This window comes from Ovis canadensis, chromosome 4, assembly GCF_042477335.2.
Source record: "Ovis canadensis isolate MfBH-ARS-UI-01 breed Bighorn chromosome 4, ARS-UI_OviCan_v2, whole genome shotgun sequence".
Taxonomy (NCBI): domain Eukaryota; kingdom Metazoa; phylum Chordata; class Mammalia; order Artiodactyla; family Bovidae; genus Ovis; species Ovis canadensis.
In genome coordinates, this window is record NC_091248.1 from 61,367,624 (window position 1) to 61,385,436 (window position 17,813).

Consider the following 17,813-nt stretch of genomic DNA (forward strand, 5'->3'; position numbering starts at 1 on the left):
AATGTTCCCTTGGAGACATACACAACAAAATAGAGCACCCACACCAAAACAAACGAAAGAAAGAAAAAAAAATGGCTAACAGCTATCCACACAAACCAGGAGTTTAGATTAGGCTGTGCTACCTTTATCCTTAGCTGACAGTGCTCCTGGAATCAAGGCAGGGTACAAGCTTAAAAACCTGCCAACTCCAGGTAATGACTTGAAAAAAAAAAAAAGCATATAACATTTGGCGATAAAAATCTAGGGGCCTATTAGACCTTTGATACAAACACAGAGCAATAAAAAAAATGTCTTAATCCTTAGTCATCAACACAAGAAATACTTTATCTACCTGGACCAGATGATGAGACAATGTAAGAAAGGAAGAGAAGGAGGGAGAGATAGAGGTGGGAGGAAGGAAAGAAATACTCACCTCTGAAATATAAAGGCTATCAATGATGAACTAAATTAACAAATGTAATGAACTCTTCTCAAATCTCAGTTTCCTTAAACTTCCTTCTCCCATTTATTTATCCTCTTTAAACTGATCTTTAGCTTCCTTTGTCTTATTTTGTCCAATGGCATTTTCCAAGTTTCAGGCTCGAGCCCTCTTCTCTCTACCCCCTTCTCTTCAGTAAGCTGATCTTGTCCCAACTGTCCTCAAAGGTATATTCTAAGTCCCAGCCTCCCACCAGTATACCAGCTCCCCATAATGTACCTCCCTTTGGATAGATGTCACTTCAAATACAGTGTGCCGAAAACAAAATCTTGCCCATCTCCAGCTTTCTTAATCCTCATTAGGTATAACATTTTCAGTCAAGTTTTGTCATTGTTCTTTTATTGCTCTCCTCTTCACATCCTATAATTAGCTAGTTCTAGCCCTGGTGGCTCTCAAGAATGTTCCAAAATTGAGAGTCTTAAAAAGGTTCACTATCTTTGAGTTAATATTTCCATTTCTAAGATTACATATAATCTAAGAAAATCTGAAATGCAAAGATGTTCACTGAAATATTATAATGCCTGACAGTAAACACTTTCTAGCAACAAATATTCAAACAAATTAAGCAGTTAAGCACTGTCATTAATAATTGATTATGAGAAAATATTAAGAATATTAAAAATGTTAATGACAAAATAGCAAATAATGACAGGATACAAAATCATGTATGAGATAATTAAATAACACACAAAAGAAACAAGGATTGAAAGAAAAATACCAAAATATTAACAATTTTTCATTTGTGAGTATTTGCTAGATGGTGACAACGTGAGTCATTTTTGTCTTCTTTTTCTTCTTTTTGGCTCTGCCATGAGGGATCTTAGTTCCCCAACCAGGGATGGAACCCAGGCCCTGGCAGTGAACTCAGTAACTCAGTATTATTTTAAACTAAACAGCAAAAATAAACTGGAGGAAGAACTTAGAAATATAATCTTAATAATATGCAAGAACAGCCAAAAAAATTTTGAAACCAAGAATGACAAAGTGCATATGGGATATGTAGGAGAGCCCTTGCCCTACAAAAGCCTAAAATGTACTCAGAACTACAGTAATTAAAACAATAGGGAACTAAAGCAGGAACAGAGAAGTCAACACCTCAATACTCATATATGGAGAGACGCAAAAGAGTTGGGATGACGAGACAAATCACTTTGAAAAAAAAAAAGACAGCAACAACCAAATCCTAATAACTGCAGCCAAACTTCACTGAACATTTACCATGAGTACACAACCTTAGGGCCAGAGGTCTTCTCTATTTGGATTTTCCAAAGAAAATATGGCATGGTGCCCATATCATGTACCATGTAAGATTCCAACAAAGTCTGCTGCTGCTGCTAAGTCGCATTAGTCGTGTCCGACTCTGTGCGACCCAGATGGCAGCCCACCAGGCTCTGCCATCCCTGAGAGTCTCCAAGCAAGAATACTGGAGTGGGTTGCCATTTCCTTCTCCAATGCATGAAAGTGAAAAGTCAAAGTGAAGTTGCTCAGTCGAGTCCGACTCCCAGCAACCCCATGGACTCCAGCCTTCCACGCTCCTCCGTCCATGGGATTTTCCAGGCAAGAGCACTGGAGTGGGGTGCCACTGCCTTCTCTACCAACAAAGTCTAGGAGCATGCTTTTATTTATTTTTTTTTTAAGGAGCATGCTTTTAAGACATGCAGCCTATAGCCTTTCTCTTCTCAGAAGAAGATAGCCTCCTTCTGTACAAAACAGACCTGTGCTCTAATCCCATCCCCTCCTGTCAAGGCTTCTGCTCCAAATGCCTCGTAGTCATTTGCTTACATTTGGCAGGGGGAAAAAAACACTTCTCAAGAACCACTTTCTCTTTACCTTTTCTCCTTGACATAAAGAAAGCTTATTTAACTAGTAATCTTAAAAAAAAAAAATATTACCCTGTCATCTCATTCACTCATGGGGCTACAGGTCTCCGTGTCCAAAAACACTGTGCTGAGACTGCTCCAGCTGTGGGCTCTAACAATTTCCTACTTGCCAAAGTCAAAAGGCCAACACTAAGGTTCATCTCACTTGATTTTTTTTTCCCCTCGCAGATTGTGCTCTGCTGACCATTCCCTTCTTGAAATGTCCTTGGTAACTGAATCAGCTTTCTCCTGGCTCTCCTATCCCTCTGCCTCCTCCTTTATCCTACCTATGGCTTTCTTTTCTACACGTTCAACACCTTCAGCCAGCTGCCACCAACAACTCCAGTTACCACTTCTAACTGGAGCTCTCCCAGTGTTCTAGCAGTCAACACTGAGCAATACCTCTAACTGGAAGTGAACCAGACACCTCTAACTGCCTAACAAAAGCCATCATTAGCTTTTTCCAAAGCTGCTGCACATTCTCTGTCTTGAGGAATGGCAACACCATCCACAAATCTAGCTAATTCAGAAACCTGGGGTTCATTCCAGTCTCCTCTCACGCTCCTCTGACATTAAACATTAAATCCAATGAATTCTACTCCCTTAATACCTACCAGTCTCCTGAAGCCTCCTGCAATGGCCCCCTAATGGCTCTCTTGCCTCTAAGCCATTCTCCACACAGCAGCTAGAGTAATCTTTCTAGAACATCTCAATCTGCATCCTCAGCAATGAACCCCACTCAGCACTCACCACATCTGCACCCCAGTCTTACCTCCCTGCTCGATATTTCAGGAATTCAAGCATGCCACTTATACCCCCACATGTTAACATCAACTGTAACAAAGCTTCTGCTTGGAAGACCCTCACCCTGCCCCCTCCTATTTACTTGGCAAATTTTTATTGGCTCATCAAGATCCAGTTTAATACAACTCTCTGTAAATCTACTAAAAACTACTGAACTGTACACTTTAAGCAGATGAACTATATGGTATGTAAATTAGATCTCAACAAAATTCATAATTTTCTGTAAGAAATAAGGCTTGCATTCCATTTTTTTTAAATGGGCAAAAGACAAAACAAGCACTTCACAAAACAGAAAATTCAAATGACCAATAAACATACAAAAAGATGTTCAAAAGCATCACTCAGGCAAATGCAAGTTAAAACCTCAATGAGACATCAGTACACACCCAGAATGGCTAAAATTAAAAAAGAAGGACACGATCAAATATTACAAAGACATGGAACAACTGAAACGCCATACATTGTGGGTGGGAATGTAATGCAGTTCAATCAGAACTATTTCATGAAGTTGGGAAAAATATCTTTGCAAGTACTATTGAGCATACACCTCTTCTATAACCCAGCAATCCCACTGCTAGAATATATCCCCAAGAGAAACAACTGCAAATGCCCACAAAAGGACATGTACAAGAATACTTGTAGCTGCTTTATTTATAATGACTAAAAATTGAAGGAAAAAAATTGTGGTAGTATATTCATTCAACGGAATATCAGAAAGCAGTAACAACAGACTAAGGGTACAACTAGTACTTGCAACAATACAAACAGATCTCACAGATACAATGTTGCATGAAAGAAGCTAGAACCTAAAGTATACACCATAGGATTCCACTTATAAGAAGTTCAAGAACAGGCAAAACTAACCAATAATGACACATACCAGCCAAGTGGTTACCTCTGGGCAGCAAGGTATGAACTGGGGAGAGGTTTGAGGAACCATATCGCGGGCTTGATTGCTGGATCCGGAAGATCCCCTGGAGTAGGAAATGGAACCCACTTCTGTATTCTTGCCTGGAAAATTCCAAGCACAGGGAAGCCTGGCAGGCTACACAGGGTGTCACAAAGAGTCAGACACCATTGCAAGACTGAGCACACACAGAGTATTGGAAGGGTCTGCATTCTGATCTGAGTGGTGGTGACAAGGATATAAATGAACGTAAAAATCATCAAGCTACACACTAAAGATTAGAGCTCTTTACTACATTACTATACACACATGACTGTATATATGCTATAGCTCAGTTTTGAGAAAACAAAAATATGCATAAGCAAACTATAATTAACAGTACTGCATTATATACTTGAGAGTCAAGAGCAAAGAGCTTAAATGTTATCACCACAAAAGAAAAAAGTAATTATATGAGAGGATGGAGGAAGTATTAACTAATCTTAATGTGGTAATCATTTCACAGAGGTTTCCCTGGTGGCTCAGCAGAAAAGAATCCGCCTGCGAGTGAAGGAGACAAGGGTTCAATCTCTGGGTCAGGAAGATCCCCTGGAGAAGGAAATGGCAACCCACTTCAGTATTCTTGCCTGGGAAATCCCATGGACAGAGGAGTCTGGCAGGCTACAGGCCATGGGGTCACCAAGAGTCGGATATAGGACCTAGCGACTAAACAACAACAAACCATTTCACAATACATACACACACCAAATCATGTTGTACACCTTAAACTTACATACATTATATGGCAACGATATCTTAATAATAATAAAGCTGGAAAAAATATGCACAGATAAAAGGATAATGCATCAAATATACATATACACATATAATTCAATTTTTAAAGACAAAAATATGTACATATAAAAAGATAACACACCAAAATAATTGGCGGAACTACAATGGATGTCTATTTCTTTAAACTGTTTTATACTATTTTTTTCCTTTTTAGCCACGCCACACAGTTTGCAGGATCAAGTTCCTGACTAGTGATCGAACCTGTGCCCCCTGCATGGAAGCTCCAAGTCCTAATCACAGGATCGCCAAGGAATTCCCTGAATTTTCTACCATGACCATATTACTTTTATCATTTAAAATTAACCTATTCATTAAAATAACAATAAAGTTAAAATCCAACAAGGTCTCTTCCTAACAATCAACGTCCCATAACAATCAAAGCACCACTGTACCTAAATCTTACAGCACTCATCACACCATTCTGCAATGGTCTGTTGCCCAGGTAATCTCCCCTACTTGCCAGTCAGCATAGGGATTTAGCTTATTCTTTCTAGCATCCAATACACTGGCAAGCACTAGGTATCTGCAGCACTAGGTATCTGCTTCACATATATTTGTTGTATTGAACAGCTTTGTTGGTATATAAAAATAATTGTTAAATACACAACAGTATAATGAAGAAGTCAAAAACAAGTGATTTCCTTCCATAGGAGGAATTTCAAAATCATGGGCTTGTGAGCTTGAGTTTATACTACAGGGTACACTTAAGGCTTACCTAGTAAGATATAAACTTGTATGACAGCATTCCTAAATTGCCTCACCTGTGATTTACTGACCCAATGCCACCAATCCCATGCCTACCATTTTCTGTGGCAGTCAGAACTCATCCATACTCCAAAAATATAGCTAACCAACCAGCTCCACCAGCCAATAGAAAGTTAAGAGCCCAAAGGATACAGAATCCCATCACCAATACCATAGACACAGATCACAAATATGCAGAGAACAGAGAGAGAGAGGAACAGACACCAAGAGACCAAGTTGCTAACTTGCTAGAAAGTCAAAATGCAGACTAAGTCCTCCAGCAATCATACTCTTGGGTACCCTACATAAGTGGAAAAAACATGTTTACATTAAAAACCTGTTACAGGAATGTTTAGCAGATTTATAAACTATCCATGTGTCCTTCAACAGATGAATGAATAATGGGAAAACAAACTGTGAAATGCTACTCAGCAAAAGCAACAGAAAGAAGTTACCAATACACCAGCAACAAAGACGAGATGGAAGGGCACTGTGCTGTCTGAGAAAAGTGAATCTCAAAAGGTTACATACTCAGATTTCCTGGTGGTCCAGTGATTAAGACTCCATGCTTCCAATGCAAGGACACAGGTTCAATCCCTGGTTAGCAAACTAAGATCCCATATGCCCCACAGTGCAGCCAAAATACATACATTAACTTAAAAAATAGTAATTTTTAAAGTTGCATATTATATGATTTCATTTATACAATTTTCTCAAAGTAGCAAAATTACAGTGATGAACAGATCAGTGCCTATGGGGGGTTAGGGCTAAAGAGAGAGTATGATTACTAAAAAGTACAAGAGAAGTTACATTGTGATGATGAAACAGTTCTGCATTCTAATCATGGTGATGATTTCACGAGTGATAACACTTGATAGAACTGCACACATACACAATGCATGTAAAAACTAGCAAAACCTTACTTGAGTTAAGTACTGTGTCCAAGTCAATTTTCTGGTTTTGACAATGTTCTAGGTTATAGAATATACTACCACTAGGGAAAGATGGACAAAGCAAACACTGGGAATCCTGTACGGTTTTTGCAACTTCCTGCAAATCATACTATTTCAAAATAAAAAGTTTTAATTTAAAAAAAGGTGTTAAAAAAATTTAGCCAAAAAAGTTAAAAACACAAATGTTCAACTAAAACACAGTATACCAACACAATAAAATGTTACTTAGCAATATACAGGAATGAAATACCAATACTTGCTATAACATAGATAACCTTAGAAATATTATGCTAAGAGAAAGCAAGCAGACAGAAGATCATATATTGATGATTCTATTTATATGAAACATCCAGAATAGCTAAGCTTATAGAAACAGAAAACAAATTAGTGACTGCTGTGGGCAAGGGAGAACAGGAAGCAACAACTATAGGGTTTCTTTTTTGAGCTGATATAAATGTTCTGGAATTAGATAATAGTTGCACAACTTTGTAAACGTATTTTTAAAAAAGCAAATTACATACTTGAAAAACTAAATTTTTTAAAAATAAAATTTTATGGTACGTGAATTATGTTTCAAGAAAAAGTTGCACATGAGGAAAAAAGTTATTTTACTCTTTAAATTAAAAAATTGTATACAGTTGTACAGGCCCCCAAAATAAACTCTATCACAAGACATGTGTTTTAGCCAATTCTTAAGGTTTGATTTGTGCTTGAATGACACTGTAGCTCTTTCCTGCTGCTTGTTACTCACAAAGCAGCACAATTAATAATCAGCAAACTAACATCAGTGACAATGTGACAAGCTAACAATCTCAGTTGAAATATCTTAATCTCATTTCTCACAACTACAAATACTAGCATTCTAAAAAAGGAGCCTACAGGAAGTGGTTCAAGTCATAAAAACTCACAGAACTGAAATGAATTAAAATGAAGTGGCACTTGTACATACAAGCAGATAATGATAAAAGTAGATCATATTGCATCAAGCCAGGCCTATATAGTCATAAAATTCAAGTGTGCCAGTCATTATACTAAAATTAGATCTATACTCCCTCTCCTGCTCTGGAAAACTAAGTAAAAGCCAAAAACACTGGGCATCTGGAGACCCGAATTTTGGTTCAAACTAAGCTAACTGTGTGACCTTACCCTCTATCAGAGCTGTCTGTAAAATGAGGAAAACCTCTGAGGCTACCAGTCTCCTCAAGTCCCTCCACCATCACTTCTCTCCCCACATCACTTCAAGTCACCAGAGTTCTCCCCAATTACTATGGAAGGCAAGCTCTCTGTGTAATTCTTCCCACCACTCATAATCCATCTTCCACATTAACAGCCAGTATACTTTTTAATAGGAATCAGATCCCACCACTCCTATCTGTGTGCCTCTCCAGGGCCTACAAGGCCAGGCCCTACCCATTTCAACTCCTCCCAAATCACCATCCTCACCAGGAGCACTCTAGCCACTCCGACCTTTGGGTTCCTCCAACATTCCTAGCCCATTCCTCCCCAGGGCCTTTGCCATACTCCCATCTTCTCTTTATTCTAAATTCTATTCAAATGCAACCTCCTCAGAGAACTGAGAGTGAGCTCTGGTCTCAGTCTGCCCAGACTGAACTTAATAGCTGGACATGTTGCTTACTCATGCTTTGCCTCTGCTTCATCTGTAAAGTGGTGATACCTACAGTGTCTGCCTCACAGGATGACCACCAGGGATAGATACATGAAAATAGAGCCGCAAATTGACTGGCACAGTTTTCAAATGTTATCTATCACTGTACTTAATGCACCCCATCTTCACTTTCTATCTTCACGGCATTATCCGGAATCGTCTTTGTCATTGGTTCTGAAGCCCCGGAAGAGACACAGCTTCATAAACTTTGCTTTTCTTGCTCAAAGCTCTACCAATGTATTCTAGGAATGGCATACAAATACTTGTTGAATATATGAATAAAGCAATATCAAGGATTCCTTTAATACTGCCATGATTCAAAGAATTAAGTGAAAAATGACATTGCCTCAATCAAACAGATCTACATATACATAGATCCATCTACACAGCCTCACACAAACAGCCATCCCCAAAACTAAGGGCATGCTTTTTTCCAACTCCTTTTAACTTTTCTGAACAAAATGGGCTGTGTAGGAAGAAATGCTTAAATTTGAAAGTCGTGACCAAAACTCAAGAGCCAAAACACTACAGTTCTTATGGGCTACTTATGGGCTAAATTTCCATCATTTACCAAAGGAGACCTCAAATATAAGATTGATAGCGTTAATTTTTAAAGTTCCTAAATCTACCAAATATCCACTGCGATTTAAAATATTAAGAATTCAATTTTTAGCCATCAATTTAAGCCCTTAATAAATATGTTTCCCTCATTCTAGTAGTAGGCTTGTTTGAGTGCAGGGTGCTTGTTTTTAAGAAAGGCTTTATTATATAGGTATCCACATTTTGTGACATCCTGAACTTACGTTCAAGTAAATATCATGATACATCACATTAGTAATGACTTACGCAGCTTTCATAGACGCCACCAATGGTTATGAAATTCGCTAGGCAGACACCAAAGTGAATGAGAAGGGGAAAAGTCTAAGACGCTGCAGGCTAGTGCCCCAAAGAAAACAAACCAACGAGAACTGCTTCGTGATTTTATTTAAAGATGATCACGGACTATCCCCATAATACCAAATAAACCATAGAGTATTTCTTGCTCAAATGGAAGAGCGAAGCCACAAATCTAGGAGGAGGAGTAAAGATTCTGAACGGTAGTAGATTCTTCAAAATTAGAGGGAGGAAAGGGAAAGGAGACGCGGCGGCGCTCTGCGGTGTCGGAGCAGCTCTCCAGGAAAGGCTTCCCGGGCGCCGGCCGCTCCCACTCCGGTCCGCGGCCAAGCTGGAGGTGGCTGGCGGCTGGCACGTTTGAAATATCACCACCCTATTCATCTCCTCCCGGCACAATGAGGGGCTGGGCAGCCGCGCCGGGGACCGCCTGCGCACACGCCCACCCGCCCCGCGCAGCCCAAGACCCGGGCGCAGCCGCGGCTCAGCGAAGTCACGCTCGGCCCGGGCAGAAAGTTTCGGGGGAAAAAAAAAAAATCCAAGCGCCGAAACTCACAGGTCTCGGAGCTGAATTCGCGCCAGGAACACGCCCGAGGCAAACCACTTGACAACCAGCTCGGGTTTTCAGCAAAAAGGCCGAGAGGCGGGGGCCGAGGAAGAGGAGGCAACATGCATATACATACGTACGTACACACACACACACACACACACACACACACAACACACACACACACGGCTCCTCTTCCTCTAGCGCCCCGGCGCCCAGGTGGGAGCGATGCCGCAGCCTCACGCCCGGACGCGGCACCGGACGCCAGCGCCCCTTCCTGGAAGGCTCGCGACCCCCGGGGCCAGCTAGGAGAGCAAAGGGGAGGGTGCGCACGCCCCACGCCTCCTCGCCCGTCCGCCCCTGACGGCCGCGGCGGCAGGAGGCCGGAGAGGCCTGGGGTCCGGGGATGCTCAGCCGGGCGGCCGCGGGCTCGCGGGCGCCCCTCCCCCGCCCTCCCGCCCCTCCCCCCGGGCCGCCCGCGGGGCGCGCAGGAGGCGAGCGCCGGCGTCCCGGGGGATCAGCCCGCCCGCCCGCCGGCTCCAGGAATCCGGGCAACTTTCCCCTGCTCGGCCGCGGGCACCCCCCGACAGGGCGGGGACGGGCGTCTGGGGACCAGCCCTATGTGGACTCACTTTTTCGGATGTTTCTCCCTTTTCGGCCTCCGCTTTCGGGCCTGAATGGCCAGCACTGAGGAAAGAAGACACACATTAACGGTCGGGCAGGCCGGCCTGCGGGGCCACGTGGCGCAGAGGAGGGGACGCTGTGGGCCACTCACCTTTCCGGGAACTCATCCCGACGCGGCGCCGGAGGGGCGGGGGGCTTCGCGGCGGCGGCGGCGGCGGCGGCGGCGGCGGCGGCGGCGGCGGCGGCAGCGACGCGGGAGCCGAGCCGAGCTGCAGCCTCCACTCGCTCCGCCGGCCGGGAGGAGGCGGGAACCGCGCCTGCGCCGCCGCCGCCGCCGCCGCCGCTCCCGCGGGGGGCCCAGAGAAACCCGCCCCCGGCCGGCCCCGCCCCCGCCCCCGCCCCCGCCCGCCCAGTGGGGTCGAGACCCCCGCGCCGGTGCCGCCCGCGCGCCCCGCACCCACGCGACTGGTCCACCTGCGCGGAAGTGACCCCACACACACGGCCACCGCCACTCCCTCCCACGCCTCCGCCGCCCGGGCCTCCGCCTCCTGCGCCCCCGCGGCTGGCCCAGGCCTCCTGCCTTTCCCCGGCACCCGGCCCGCGCGACCCTCCCCCTGCAACCACAGCCTCTCCCCTACCCACCCCGGCCGGTCGCGCCACACGTCTCTCCATGCGCTCTTCCCTGGCCCGCGCCTCCGCGGGTCTCACACCACCTTTCCTCACGCGGCCTCTTCTCCCCCTTTGCTCCTCTACATCCTTGCATCCCCATGAGCGCCACTTCCTCCTCTCCGGCGGGTGTGGAAAGGGCACAGGACCAAGAGCTGAGAAACCTGGGTCTTTCACTAGCTGTGTGACCTTGGAAAAGTCATTTTATCTCTCATCTTTACCTACCCCGCAGGATTGCTTGAGTGTAAAGAAAAAGATGCAAACAGTAGGATTAAGTAGGATTACGCTTTTGCACAGGAATTAAAAGTCCAGTTCAATAAATGCCAAGTGTATAACAATTATAACCAAGCCACCGAGGAGTTATTCCTTACTAAGAGGAAATTGACTCCTGAAGAGGTTAAAAAGTTTACCCAACAATGATTCAAATTTAGGCCTAGGTGACTCTAATCAACTTGATTGGGGGAAAAAATGTTTTTGAAAGATACTTATCCTGATCATTTACTCTGTCAACTGTATTCTTAGCTCATCAGGGGCGCTAGTTGTATTTTAAAGATCCTTAAACCAACCTGAATAGCGCTGCTTGAACTTAAAGAGCTTTTTACAATACTTTCTTGATTTTTTATTTTAAAAAATATCAAAAGTACCGAAAAGTTGAGAAAAATATCGTGAACATCCGTATTAACCCATATTCACCAATTTTGAACATTTCCCCACATTTGCTTTCCCTGTGTGTGTGGAGGGGGTGTGTTGTTTATGATAAATCATTTCAGTTTTTTGTAGACTTTGTTACTCTTGAGTATCTACTAAGAACAAATACTCTCCGACGTAATCATAATTCCATTATCACTGCAAGAAAATTTAGTTATCATTATGAGTAACATACAGAGGCCATATTCAAATCTCCAAAATGTCCTTCTTAGTGGACCTTTTTCTCAATCTGGAATACAATCAAAGATCATGCATTACATTTATTTGCCATGCCTTTTTAAGCTCCTGTAGTCTAGAATAATCCCTAGTTTTGTTTTTTGCTTTAATAACATTCACCTTTTCTAAGAATTCCACTGTTTCCAGAACGTTGTTCAGTTTGTATTCATCTGCTCCCTATTAGATTCAAGTTAAATAATTTTTTGTCATCGACACTAAATAGATGATATTAAGTTCATTTGGGGGAGCGTGGTGGGCTGCCGTCTATGGGGTAGCACAGAGTCGGACACCACTGGAGTGACTTAGCAGCAGCAGCCCTAGCAGCAGTATCCTGCATCAAGAGAGATACAATGTCTATACTATTATTGGTGATGTTACATTGTAATCATTACTCCATGGTAAAGATACATTTTGTTTCCTTTGTATTTAAAAAGTAGTCTGTGTGAAAAATGGGCAAGAGACTTAGACATTTCTCCAAAGATAAACAAATGGCTGACAGGTATGTGAAAAGATGATACATCAACATGAAATGATGTACAGCATCACTCAGTTCAGTTCAGTTCAGTTCAGTCGCTCAGTCGTGTCCGACTCTTTGCAACCCCATGAACCGCAGCACACCAGGCCTCCCTGTCCATCACCAATTCCTGGAGTTCACTCAGACTCATGTCCATCGAGTCAGTGATGCCATCTAGCCATCTCATCCTCTGTCATCCCCTTCTCCTCCTGCCCCCAATCCCTCCCAGCATCAGAATAGACAGATGTAAAGCAAAATCAAAATGAGATAGCACTTCACATCTACAAGCATGACTATAATTTTTTTGTAATGAAAAACAAGTGTTAGTGAGGATAAAGAGATATTGGAATACTCATACATTAGTGGTGGGAATGTAAAATGGTGCAATCACTGTGGAAAATTGTTTCCCAATTCCTCAAAAGCCTAAATATACAATAATCAGCAGTTCCACTCCTAGTTGTATATCCAAAAGAATTGAAAACAGGCATTCAAATCCTTGCACACAAATGTTCAGAGCATCACTAATCATAGTGGCCAAAAGATTAGAAACAACCCAAATATCCACCAGAATATGAATGGATAAACAAATTATGGTACTGACAAACAATGAAATATTTTTCAGCCATAAAAAGGAATGAAGTACTGGTAGATGCTACAATGTGGATGAACCTCAAAAACATTTATGCCAAGTGAAAGAAACCAGACTCAAAAGGTCATCTAGTGTTCTATTCCATTTATATGAAACATTCAGAATAAGCCAATCCACAGAAAGGAGATTGGTGATGGTCCATGACTGGGGGAAGGGGAAATAAGGAGCAATTGCTCAATGGATAAGGGGTTCTATTTTGTAGTGATGAAAATGTTTTGGAGTTAGGGAAAGGTGATGGTGGCAAAAGCCTGCACTAAAAGCCACTGAATTGTTCTCTGTAAAATGATTAACATGTTTGGTGAATTTCATCTCATAAAAAAAAAAAAACTGGGGTAATACTTAGAGAGACTGTGTGAGTACCCTTTTCCAAGAATCCTTCATGCTGTGACCTAGCATCTACCCAAGATGTTTGCCTGAATCAATTACTACTATAATGGTTGGGGAATAATGATATTATAATCCTGTCCTTCCATCTATGGAATTAGGTGACATGCTTATGTAAGGAAGAGCTTTCACTTCTCCTGCCACGCCTTTGTTTTCTGTTTATTTTTGTCTTAATTTTTGTTTCTTGTCTTTAGTATCAGTATTGACAATTGACAGTAATTACTGTCTCTTTGATTTTTGCTTCTTGAATTGTCCCATATTTGACCAGGGAAGACGCTTTGAAATTTCAGTGTCTTTGGACTTGTTCCAATCAGTTTCTGAGCACCTCTTTACTTTCTGGCACAAAATGTTCCAGGAAACCTTGTGCTATCCCTAACTGGGTCTTTAGAACCAGTCTTTTCTCCAGTTTTGGTTCCTAAAGGAATCTGAGTTTGAAACCACTTTATTATTTTTAACAGCTTTATTAAGAAATAATTCACATATCATATTACACACCCACTTAAAGTAAAAAAATTCAATGTTTTTTTAATATATTCACATGACCGCACAACCACCACCACAATGATTTTAAAGCATTTTTGTCACCCCTGTAAGAATCTTCATAGCTCTTAGCGGTCACTCCTCATTCCCCACAACCTCCCTTTGCACCAAGCCCTAACCAACCACTAATCACCTTTCTGTCTCTAAAGACTTGCCTATTCTGAACAGATCATATAAATGCAGTTCTACCATATGTGGCCTTGTGACTGGCTTCTTTCTAAGCTTAATGTTCAAACAAATCTGCGGCTTAACTTTGCATAACCTTGGGTATGTTATTTAATCACAACATCTGAAAAACAGTAATAATATCAATACCAATCTTCCCAGATCAATATGATAATCAAATAATCAATAGATGGCAATTATCAGGAACATTATTTGGGAGACACACACCCAATCTGCTGGATCTTTTACATTCATTCAACAAATACTTATCAAACACCTGTTATATAATAGACATTATTCTACATATGAAATTGACAGCATAGAAAGCACACAAAAATCCTGCCTTCATAAAGCTTACTTACATTCTACAGCCAAAAGATAGAAAATAAACCCAATAAATATGCAAAATATATACTCTGTTTACCAGATGGTAGTAGCATCTAGGAAAAGGAAAAACAGTAACCTGTTGGGATGGTGTTTAGGAAAGATCTCACTGAGGAGGTGTGTGTGTGTTAGTCACTCAGTCATGTCCAACTCTTCACAACCCTATGGACTGTAGCCTTCCAGGCTCCTCTGTCCATGGGATTCTCCAGGCAAGAAAACTGAAGTGGGTTGTCATTCCCTTCTTCAGGGAATCCTCCTGACCCAGGCATCAAACCCAGGTCTCCTGCACTACAGGCAGATCCTTTACTGCTGAGCCACCAGGGAAGTCCCCACTGAGAAGGTAACACTTGTTTAAAGACTTTAAGGTGATTTTGCCAATCTTTGTATTTCTATAAATTAGAAGAGAACTACATTTGCCACCGAGAATATGAGTTTACTGAATTAAAATACACCAACCTACTCATTAGTGAGCAACTTTACACATACTATATTAGATGCTTAAAGAATGATAAATTATGAACCTCTGTCAATTTGGGAAATTAAAATTTTCTCTGAGATGCATGAAAATTTAGAATGACATTGGAAGGAAATAAGAAAGTAATAGAGTAGGAGTTTAATTTTTTCTACCATCATTTCTACATAAATCAAATTAATTATATGAATATTATAATTAAAAGGGAAAGTATTAAACCTAGATGTAGGTGTCTATACCAGCCCAAAATAAATGAAAAGGGTAGTACATATGCATTTTTCCCCCATCTAGCACAATGGAATTCAATATGAACACATCATATTAATTTTTATCAAATATAGAAAAAAAATCAATGCTATAAATCCAACTTCAATATTTCCAGGGAGAGTTACTGAATCATGAATCATTATGATGTCATGAATTGTCATGAATTCTATGTCATAGAATTGTAAATAGACTTGAAAGGTCAAGTAATTCATCTTGGGGCCCTTAGTGGATGAAAACCTAGCCTCCTTCTAAAAATTCCCCAAAACTTTTAAATTTTTAGGAAAGTTTCTTTATATTTAATCTACAGCTTCTATTACGAAGGTTAAGTCTATCTCTTGTTATTTCATTACAGCATATTTCTCCGTTGCACTAGCACCATTATAACAGAAATTAGTGTACAGAATAGAGCCAAACCGTCAAAGTTCAAATTCGAGTTCTGCCAGTAGCTGGGTAACCTTGGACAAGTTTCTTAGTTTCTCTGTTGCCTCAGTTTCCTGATCTACAAAGGCAGAGAGTAATATTACCTACCTTATACATTTGTTGTGAGGATTAAATGAGTCATTTCACATTAAATGCTTAGAGAAGGATCCAAGTGTTCCCCCCCCCACACAAAATTAGCTATTTACATGTATTTGCACATTAAGATGTGTATTACTTATATACTGTTGCATACCAAACCTCTCCCAAATTTAGCAACTTAAAACAACAAGAATTTATCATCTCACGATTTCTGTGGTTCAGGAACTTGGGAGCAGACTAGCTGGAACACGATGTCATCTGCGGCTGCAGTCATCTGGAGGCTGGAGGAAGGCTGAGGTATCTGTCACCAAGGTGGTTCACGCACATGGCTGTCAGCAGGAGGCCTCAGGTCCTTGGTGGCTGTTCCGGAGAGGCCTTACTCCCCCAACCTGGATCTTTCCATGGGGCTGCGGGAGTGTCTGCTTTCCCCCAGAGGGAGTGGCCCCAGAGACAGCAAGGAAGAAACTGCAATGCCTTTTATGACCTATCCTCAGAAGTCACAATCCTCCATTTCTACAACGTTCTATCCATTGAAAACAAATAAAGCCCAGGCTTAGAGGAGGGAAATGAAGCCACTTCTTGTAGGGGGGATTATTGGAGAGTGTGTGTATGTATTTATAAACCACCACAAGGGGTCATTCCTTCTTTCCTTTGGTGTCTCTGATTTGCAACTGAGAATCCTTCCAGACCTCTCATTCATATCGTCTGAAAAGTAGAAATGAAAGGGAACTTTCAGTCCAACATTCAGACTAAAGTAAAAGCACTGTAGACTAGAAAGATTTTCTAGGGAAAAAGATCAATAGTAATAAACTTACTATGAATAATATGCCTTCTGTATGTCACTCTTACATAAACCAGCTAAAAAAATGACTCCTGAAGATTTGTGCAGGGCTGCGGTGGGATGGATTTAGAATAATGGCTACTATGTCCACACATATCTAAATAGATTAAATGGGCTGGCCATAACAAACTATGTTGAACTTACCCAAAGCCCGGGCTCCATTTCTTTCAAGCTTTGAGACATGGATGAAGCCATGACAGGATATTCATTTCTCAAATACCTGAACTCTCTGCAGATAAGAATTGGGTTTTCCATTTTACTGTAACTGGTTCAGAAATCCAATATAAAAATAAACTGAATATAATTTTGCTCACAGTTAAACACAAATTCTGTTCAAGCATAATTCATAATCAGCTCTTCAAAACATATATTTGTCACCTTCAAGTAGGTTTAGGCATTCTATCTGGAGACAAAATATACTTTTACCTTTAAAAAGCAGCTTTATAATCCTCATTATTATAGTGTTTAATTGAACTTGCTTTTTAAACTTTTGATCATTACACAATGTACATACAGTAATATTAATAAATCACAAGAGTACAATAAAGTGAAGATGCATAGGTTTAAAAATATTGATCGATACCAGGAGCTTGAAAGCCCCCCCATCCCTCCTTAGTCACTGGTCCCACCAAGGTTACCTCTAGTCTACCTTCTAACACTGCTGATTAACGCTATCCAGTTTTTAGTTTTATGGGAAATGGAATCATACACTAGGTACTCTTTGGCATCTGGCCTCTTTTGCTCAATATTATATTGTGAGACTGAATCATGCGTTGTGTTTAGTAATCTTTTCAATGTTGTATATTCTTCCATTCATGAATACACCACTTTTTTTTTAATCCACTGGTGCTATTGATTAAATTACTGTTGCAACCCCAAACTCACCCTTCCATTCTCATCTTTGTAACGAGGGCGCTGTGAGGAGAAATGCTAATATTTCTTCTTTGCCAGCGGATTCCCATTTGTTCTGCCAGTCGGGGACGCTAGAGGGTGAGACTGGAAGGCTGGAGGACCGAGAAGGGACTTGCTCCTTCCTGTTTGCTGGCTGTTCGTGACACCCTTGGCACAGTCTTTATAGCAGCAGTCACTTCCAGTCTAAAGTTTTGTGGTGCTCTCAAACCAGCTTCATTGTCTCCTCTTAGAAGGACAGTCAGTGCCAGGTCATAGTCCTTCCTCAGACA

General features: G+C 41.6%; 1 protein-coding gene across 9 annotated transcripts in view; it reads right to left on the reverse strand.

The window, feature by feature from the left end:
* SRPK2 (SRSF protein kinase 2) overlaps nt 1-11,154 on the reverse strand; it is a 244,384-nt gene extending 233,230 nt beyond the window's left edge. For 4 of the 9 annotated variants that reach the window (XM_069587885.1, XM_069587884.1, XM_069587880.1 and 1 more), the window contains exons 1-2: nt 10,459-10,640; nt 10,316-10,370 (exon numbers count right to left, since the gene is read on the reverse strand). In XM_069587885.1, coding sequence (XP_069443986.1) covers nt 10,316-10,370; nt 10,459-10,474 — 71 coding nt within the window. In that variant the 5' untranslated portion in view covers nt 10,475-10,640. Of the gene's footprint in view, nt 1-10,315; nt 10,371-10,458; nt 10,641-10,949 lie in introns of those variants that run through there. The other 5 variants (XM_069587879.1, XM_069587878.1, XM_069587876.1 and 2 more) reach the window with 2 other exon arrangements.
* Between the last annotated feature and the right edge of the window lie 6,659 nt (nt 11,155-17,813).